This window comes from Parasteatoda tepidariorum, chromosome 6 (genome assembly GCF_043381705.1).
Source record: "Parasteatoda tepidariorum isolate YZ-2023 chromosome 6, CAS_Ptep_4.0, whole genome shotgun sequence".
Taxonomy (NCBI): Eukaryota; Metazoa; Arthropoda; class Arachnida; order Araneae; family Theridiidae; genus Parasteatoda; species Parasteatoda tepidariorum.
Genome location: NC_092209.1, coordinates 23,648,786 through 23,658,126, shown reverse-complemented (window position 1 = coordinate 23,658,126; position 9,341 = coordinate 23,648,786). Strand labels below are relative to the sequence as shown.

Sequence of the window (9,341 nt, the reverse complement as noted above, 5' to 3'; positions counted from 1 at the left end):
TTTTAAAGCTTTATTTTTGTAATTGAAGAAACATTTTAAATTCCCGGCAATTATTTTTTGCCAGAAAATGTGCAGAATAATTTAAAAGTAAAGCCCTGTTTAGAGTTTAAGGCACTTAAACTGTGGCCTTTTGCGTTTTCATCGGCAAAAGAGCTCTGAAAAATACATTATAAGCAAAACTTCAGTGGAATTTTCATGTATGATAGATGACAAAGAAAGGCAAACTTCATTGATAGATGAAAAGAAAGGAAAAATATCATTTTCAAAAATTTTACAGAAATTTGACTTTATAAGGCTCTTTAAATGAACTTATTAAAAAAATTCAGCGCGATTATCGGTTATCATTCAATTTATTTGCAATAACCAAGGGAATATTAAGCTATACAATATTCAGAATTTTCGAATAGCACATTATTTAATCTTCAATAAAATAAAAATTTAACAGTTTGTATTAATGTTTAATGGCATATTTTTGTATAAAAAATAAACACACTATTCTTGTTTCTATGATTTAAAACACAATAGCAAGAGTTGCACAAGAATTTTCAGACTAAATACGGATGGTGGCTTTAAGGTACTTTTCAGTTCCAGCATAATGTACCAATATAAGACGTAATGTACCAATATAAGACTTTATCTGAAGAAATTAAAGTAAACAATGGAGTCAGACAGGGAGACTCCTTATCCTGTCTTCTTTTTAATGTTGCTCTAGAAAAAGTTATAAGAGATGCTGAAATCAATATCAGAGGCAACATATTTTCAAAATCTATTCAAATATTGGCGTATGCGGATGATTTAGACATCATTGCACGAACTGTTCCTGCATTAAAAGAAGCTTTCCTTTCTTTGGAGCTTGCTGCTAGGGATATGGGACTAATCATCAATACCGATAAGACCAAATACATGCCTGTACTTGCTAAATTAAATTCTAGTGAATCCTATCTGGAGATTGGTTCCCACAGGTTTCAGACTGTTCAGAATTTTACTTACCTTGGTTCAATAGTTACTGCCGACAATAACATAGACAATGAGATTCGGAGTCGTCTAATTTGTTCAAATAAAGCTTTTTATGGTTTAAAACGTTTTTTCAAATCCTCTCTTTTATCAAAAAATACAAAACTTTTACTCTATAAAACATTAATTAGGCCAATACTTACCTATGGCTCTGAGACCTGGAACCTAACTCAAGCTGGTGAAAATAAAATTGCCATTTTTGAGAGAAAAGTTTTGAGGGCCATCCTTGGTGGGATAAAAATAAATAATTCCTGGAGAAGACGATATAATACTGAACTGTATAAAATCTACAGAGAGCCAGATATTGTGAAATTCATTAAAATAAATCGAATGAACTGGGCAGCTCACATTTTCAGAAGGAATGATGACTCAAATTTAAAGAAAATCCTATTACACAAACCCCTAACGAACAGGAAAAGAGGTAGACCCAGGCTGAGATGGCTAGATTTAGTTGAGACTGATTTCCTTACTCTAAAGGAGAAAAACTGGCGAACAAGTGTCAAAAGTAGAGAGAAGTGGATTCGAATTCAAAGGAAGGCACTGGCCCACCCTGGGCTGTCTAGCCAAATATGATGATGATAAGACGCAATATAAATATTTCTTATCGTTAAAGTAATATTAAGAATAAAACAGAGTAAATAAACACTTCATAGAGTATAAAGACAAGATTTTTCAACAAATAAAAATATTGAAAAAAAGACTATTGAATTCTTGAGATTCGTTTTTGGAACAGTCAAAAATTCTTTCAAATTTGTTCTTCCACGTCACTAATAATAGGGCTAATTTGTTTTTCGAAATCTGGATCTACTGAACAATCATCCAGACATAAGTTTCTCAGTAGATGATCAGCTTCTAGTAGGTCTTCTTCTTGATCAGCCGAAAAGTTAGATCTCGAAAATGAACCTGTTCGCTCATTTTTATCCTTATTTCCGCTATCTGGTAAAAACTTTGAGGCATCCTGAAAGATGATTTTTCATACCATACATTAATACAGCGGTTCTCAAATGGCCTTTCACGGAACCCTAGGCTTCCGTGGAAGGATTGCAAGGGTTCCGAGACTTAGGACTTTCTTTTTTTAAAATCTTGAAATGGTTATTTTAAACCTGCAATAATGCTTATATACAAACATTGTTTACTTAATATTTCGATAATTTTTTTAACATGCTTAAAGCGAAATGTATTATCAATAATAAGATTTAAAAAAAAATAAAAAAAAACGATATTGCACTGGAATTTCGTATCAAACTTTTTAACTCAACGAAAATAACCGATATCAAAAAGAAATGTGTTTCGTATTACTCTGATAATCATTTTTTTTTCGCTTTCATTTCAACGGAAACCACAATTCATTTTATTCTGTTTCAGTTTAAGCAATACAAAAAAAAAAATCAAATTCAGACCTTGACTAGATATCGTTACAGACCAGTGAAATTTAACTGTTTGACATAAAACCTAGTTTTAAGACTATAGAATGCGCATTAACGGTCTTACTCTAGGTAAATCACGGAAAACTCTTGATTCCGCTCTAATTAATGTGTATATTAGCTAGATAACGTGCATATTAACTGCTTCGAAGCTTTTGCGGTAAGATATGCATGTTATAACAACTGATAATAAATGTTAGCAGTCAGGGAAATTGTACTTCATTCTAAAACTAGCTTAATTTTACTTCAGTTTTTTCACTTTTCCGAACAATTAACTGCCCTGTTTGATTCCCTGTTTGGACATTCAAAATCGTAAAAATCCCTCGAAAAATCGATTTTCTAATTTTGACCATTATATATTAATTAAATGATGCTTTATCATAAGCAAAAAGATTTTTTTCGTATTTGTGCAATTGCAGCCAGCTATAAGCTAGTTTCGTTTTTTCACCTTCGTACCATGCCCCTTTGATTAAATTTGTACAGTCATCTGAAGCCTCATAATTTTTAGTGTTTGTACTCATTATTATTCATAATTTAGTATTCATTACTCAAAAATTTTTAATTCCTTTTGATTAGCTTTATAAGTTCTGTGTATATCTTACCAAAATTTATAATCTCAATGAGCAAATTTACGAAAAATAAAATAATTGTGTATTTTATGGTAATTTTTCTGAATCTTTTTATGTTAATATCGTATTCTCTCCCACCTTAGTTTCTGATACCTACTACCATGATTTGCTAAATTTATCTATAATTAGTTGGTTCTGATATGAAAAAGTATATAAATTATTAAAACCATAAGAATTTGTAAAACATTTGACAATATTAGTGTTATTTTGGCTTTTTTATTACAAAAACTTGTTTTTCTCAAAACAAAGATTTGCATCGAACTGGAAATTGAATTGTTATTTCAATGTTCTAAAATACTTATTGAGGAACGATTTTCATGTTTTTTTTCTCCCGAAACTTACTTTTTCTACTCTGTATGGAAATAAGTAGTAAAATGTATAAATTGTTTCTCTACAATTCGAAGAATAATGTAAATAGAGTTGAAATTAACTAATAATCTTTGAATTTAAGGAAACATTTAGCGCAAGGAGCTTTTTTAAACTTCAAAATAAATCGCATATTTCTTTTTTGAAATTTAAATCTTTTATATTAAGAAATGAATTATGTATCTAATTATTTTTTATGTTCTTTATCTAAATATAAACAATCCTTGCAAGTTACAATATAACATTAGTTCTTAAGAAAAACCAATTAAGAATCCACTGTAGTCTTTAAGAAGCTTACTTTATCCACTTTAGAACTTAAGAGAGTTGACTCAGCCAATAAATTTCTCATTGCAAGTTTTCTTTTCTGTAAACACATCCTGCTAATTATCTTTTGAGAATCAGAGAGATCTTTTGCCACTTTTACTCCGTCAAGTTTCACAGGAAAACTTTGAGGATTGTCCTGAATTTTCGAGTCCGCACCAGTTACTGACGATTGTTGTGCTTTCTCTTTTCTCAGAAAAGGGTCGTTTAAAGGACTTTTCTTGTGATATGTGAACCAAATCAAATCCATAGACTGAAACAAGCTCATAAGTTTGGTTTCCATTTGTTTCGAAAGGTGATGAATTGTACTGTCTGAAACACACCATCCAGGTGCACCAATTTTCTCTTGTGCTTCATTCCAAATTCCAAAACCACGAATCATAGATTTATAAAGAGAGACGCCGGATTCATTTAATCTTTCTTCCATGCAATTGTTCAATGCTCTTTGCCTCTCCGAAGTCATTGCTTGCCAACTTTGGAAAAATTCTTGAACATCTTTACCGAGCGAAGCTGCAAGTAATATAAATGCCCTCTTATTAATATTTTTCTTGCTTAACTAAAAAGATTAACTAACAAAGTAAATTATATGTTATTTTTTTAAAATTGGGGTAAAGTGGACGGCGTTGAAATAGTAACCACTTGAGGTTTTTCCCCTTTGAAGGACTGTCTATCGTGCCATGTAAAACAAATTTTCTTATATAGGATTGTAGCATTCAATAAATTCAATTTTTAGATATTTTTGCTAATAAATTGTGCCGCAATTTTTCCTTTCAATCGAATGTTCTAAGACATTAAGTTCAACATTTTTATTTAAAAAATTAAAATTTTGTTTTAATTCCCATTGAATATATACTAGTTACAATGTGAAGCGATTTGGTGTCAATTAGGCGGAATTCTCGCCAACTTACCTATACGACAGAACTTTACATAAGTTCCGTAAGACTATTTTATATATAAGTTAAGTTAAAATAAATTAGAGAACAAATAAATGAAATAAATTGGAGAACAAGTAAGTTAAATAAATAAGAGAGCAATAAGCTTAATGCAAATAGGGAATTTTATTAGAGTTCTAAACTTGGTACTACTACTTAGTATTTTTATAAAATTTTAAATAAATGGCGAGATTCCGTTGTAGCGTATCATTCAAAATAGAATTAATAAAAGAAAATAACAAGAAAAATTGATTGCGCATCAAAGTTAGCACGTAGTTTCTTTTATTTTCTTGGCAATAATAAAAAACTTAAATTATATTTATATCTTAAGCGATAAATAAGTCGTTCCGAGTCGTTGTGTTATTCGTGTTTGTTAAAGTCTAATTTGAATACTTATTGGACATTTGACGTTTCGAGTGTTTTTCCAAGTTATATGAATATTGGTCCCTATAACCAATAAGCTCAGTGGCTGAGTGGTAGCACTTCGCCCTCTCGTGGGGCAGGTCTTTGGTGCGATCCTCGAACCAGGCAAGGTTTATTCAGCCTTTCATCCCTTCAGAGGGTCGATTAGATGAATACCAAGCATGCTTGGGGACTAAACACTGGGCACTGGGGGTTCCGCGTATGGCTGACCACCCCTGTGCCCAAGATCACGAAAACTGAGATAGGCAGAGTAGGCCTTGGCCCTCTATTGGCTGTCTCGCCTCTGAGATTATTTTATTTTTTTATTCAATAAGTGCCAATTTTAAAAATGGTGATGTATTGTCAAAATATCGATATTTAATATTATATCCCCATATTGACCAATATAAATGATTAGCATAATTTTTACATTGGTTAATTTTTTTGTTAATCAAATAAAATTCTTCAATAGTCACAATAACTTCGTATAGTTCTATTCGCAATGTTATCTTTTTGATATGATAATATTAAATATCGGTACTTTTCCATTTTGTAGGTGCAAATAATTTCGGCTATTTTATTTACTTATTTTTTTTAAAAGCCGTCACTTAAAGAATCAAAATAAATAAAAATTAAAAAAAAAAACAATTGAATTTATTTGCACTTAGTAGCTTTACATTGGCAACTTTATCACCTGCGCCGGCGAAAAGGAAAAGTACCTTAATATCTATAGTAAGTCTAAGAAAGCTAATACTGAAAGAAAACACAAATAATTAAGATCAAAAGGATAAAAACTTCTTTGAAAAAAACGCGCTAAGAAGCAGCAGAAATTTCAGAAAAAAGTATCAATACAAAACAAATGAAATAAAATAAAAATATGACCACCGGGGTACTGAGGGAGATTTTTTAAGCTTTTGCTTCTCCCTCAAATAGAAATGGTTTTGTTTTTAATGGCTACCGGGGCTGGTACCCCCTGAAGACGTCGGCTTCGGTGGTCATATTTTTATTTTATTTCATTTGTTTTGTATCTAAGAAAGCTAAGCCACACTGACTTCTGAGCAGGTTAAAAAAAAAAAAAAAAAAAAAAAAAAAAAAAAAACGTATATATTGTTAGAAATTTTTGCGTGGCGAATTATTATATCGCTCAATTTCGCCGCAACCTTTCCATATTATTTTGCTAGTTTAAACTATATTATCGTCTTTCTTACATTTAAATACACGATACTTTGGCTTAACTTAAGCGGAAACATGATTCAATTATTTAGGTTATTACATGTGTTGCACTTTGCACCGGATTATAGTAACAGTTCCCATTCTGTGGCTCCTTTTGGGAAAAAAATTCTGATAATGTAGACATCTTTATTAAGAATTAAAATGCAAAAATTTTGCATCTTATCAATATATATTGAAAAATGAATTAGCTAAAGAAACATAACTATTTGCACAAATGTGCTCAAGGAACTGTTACTGTATAAATGCTCCACCGAGTGCCGAAATAACATGGCAGTATAAAAACTCAAGCATCTGAACTTGGCAACTCCGTGTAGATTTTTTTAGAAATGTTTTATGTACTTAATGCGCCAATAAATAATACCCCAGCATTGTGGATTATATAAATAACTATAATGTATATAACTAAAATGCTTGCTGAACACTCATATGATAAAATTGAAAGAAACAAGAGCTTTCTCTTAAACTAATTAAAGTAAAATAATTCATGAATCATAATAGACTGACATGTACAAATTAGTGCATTGTTTCACCAAAAAAATATTACAATGTTATAAAATTTTAATTTCAAATAAAAGGAAATTTCAATATTATTATTTCTTTTAAACGATCGAAATCTTGTCAAAATAGTTTGGATCTTACTCTTATATCCTGATGAGAGAAATATTATTATCCCTTCCTCGTAACTTGCGGATTTAAGAGTTTCTGGACTAAATTTCTGCATAATGACAATTAGAAACCAATTACGCTACGGTAATGAATGGGAATTTTACGGTTAGTCACATTTGAACATTCCATTCCCTTTAAGTCTTTAAAGTTTTATTGCCAGAGGACAAGGCTTAAATATTATAATAAATGATTTAGCAGGTCACGTGACAAACTATTATGATTGGGCTTGGCATCATTGTCAGCCGAGGTAAAACTTGATTGTAACAGTAATGTTTTTGATCTAGTTCGGCCTCGGTTCAGCAAAGAATTATCTCAGGAAGATAAAAGAAAAAATATGTAGTTTCCAGTGTAATGTTAGAGCACATTAAAAGATGGCGCGTATTTTATTGATGCGTAAACTTTCACTCTCTGGCTGTAACATTTTCAGCGCCACGGTACGGCAAAAGCTTTATTAGTTAGATTGATGAATTGATGAGTTTATCGTTTGTTTTATTTTTAATTAAATTTATGAAGTTCTTTGTAATTCGCGAATGCAACGACCTATAGGAGGCGTTGTTATTTGAACCGAATGTCTGCTAGCAGAACAACAGGATGGTCAGTTGCACTGGAGATTTCTTCAGTGCAGCATGGTAACGTTTCTTCTTTATTGTGGCTTATTAAATTACAAAAAGAAAAATGCTTGATATTCTTTCAGAAAACAGAATAGAATCTCTTTTTTTAGGGTAGGAACATCCGAAACGCATAAAAAAATATTTGTAAAAAATCTTTTTATTAGAGTCTTTTCATTATTCTATTAGAGTCTGAGTAATCGTTCTACTATATTTAATGATCTAATATGCAAGGTTTATTTAAACTTAACATTCCATATTTTTCTGAAGCATATTACTTCAAATATTAAAGTGTGCAAAAAGTGTACAGAAACACATAATCTTATACCATTTAATTTAGCAAAAAAAAATGATTTTTGGCAACGATTTTTATCAAAAAATTTTATACTCAGAAACGTACAATAAGGAATGCTTACAATAAAAAAAAAATTCTTGAAATTCTTCATATTGAAATGAAAAACTTTAATGTTTCTTTTTCTTAGTCTTTATGCTCTTAATCAGACGTAAAAACCGTTTTGTAGAGAACTATCATATAATTAGAAAAAAAAAATTTTTTTTCGAGTAATTTTTTTATTATAAAAATCATAACACTTACTTGCTTTATAAAATCGGATAATTCCAAATGAAATGTTCTTCGTTTGAAAATTTTATTCTCAAATAATATATGCATTCATTATCCTTTCATTACTTTTAGATGACATATCACAATAAAATTTTATAATTGCAAGATCTCGATATGAATTTCAATATTTAACTTAAAAGTAGAATAGCTGAATTCTAGTTGAAATTATTAATTCAAAATTAAAAAATACTTACCAAGAAAACTATACAAATTTATTAATAATCAACACAAATGATACTATTTCTAATAATTTGGATAATTCCTTACTGATGTTTTTCGAAATATATAGATATAGAAATATATACGATTCTATACAGAAGATGAATATTCTATAACTATTACAGTTCTGCACATTCTGAAAGCACATTTATTCATTGGAATGAAGTAATATTGACTTCACTTTGATTTGAAATAAATTGAAGACAAAAAAAAAAGATGTATTTTACCGTAATACACACCAATCGGTAATTAGCGAAATAATTATGAATGAAATTTTACTCTACGCACACGCAAGTCAACTTCCTCGTAAATTAACCACATTTTAAGATTAATCTCCCCGTTTAAATATTTCTTCATTGTCGCCAAATTTTTTTGTTAAAAATAATTAATTTTAATTTTTCTCAGCTTCTAATAAATAAAAACAGTTGTAACTTTAGATTTTTCAATTGAAAAATATGTAGATTAATATGGTATAAAAAAATTCATACCTTATAATTCAAAAATTTTTCATCCTCAGGCAGTATATTCCAAAGTTCGCAAAGATTGCTCTTCCACTAACAGAGCTTACTAAAAAGAAAGTTCCTAATGAGATTCCTTGGAGCGAAGAAGCTGAGAAGGCATTCAAGGAATTGAAGACGTCGCTATGTAAGATCGCAGAGTTACAAGTCCCAGACATAGAGAAACCATACTACTTGCATACGGATGCATCTCAAAATGCGGTCGGATGTTGTTTAGGTCAGTTAGATGAAGAAGGAAATATTCGTCCCATAGCTTTCGGTAGCCAGAAGCTGAATTCAACTCAACAGAAATGGTCTACAATTGAAAGGGAAGCTTATGCTATTATTTGGGCTTTGCAGAGATTTGAAACCTTACTCTGTGGTGCTAAGATTATTTTATTAACTGAT

At 30.3% G+C, this 9,341-nt stretch overlaps 1 protein-coding gene across 1 annotated transcript; it reads right to left on the bottom strand.

Moving 5' to 3' along the window:
- Window positions 1–1,299: 1,299 nt before the first annotated feature.
- Window positions 1,300–7,133, bottom strand: LOC107437453 (uncharacterized). The gene is made up of 3 exons (XM_016049458.3): window positions 6,961–7,133; window positions 3,732–4,264; window positions 1,300–1,972 (listed from the first exon to the last, which is right to left on the bottom strand). Exons 1-3 carry the CDS (start codon window positions 7,040–7,042, stop codon window positions 1,760–1,762), a joined length of 828 nt encoding a protein of 275 aa, XP_015904944.2. The 5' UTR covers window positions 7,043–7,133; the 3' UTR covers window positions 1,300–1,759.
- Window positions 7,134–9,341: the final 2,208 nt, after the last annotated feature.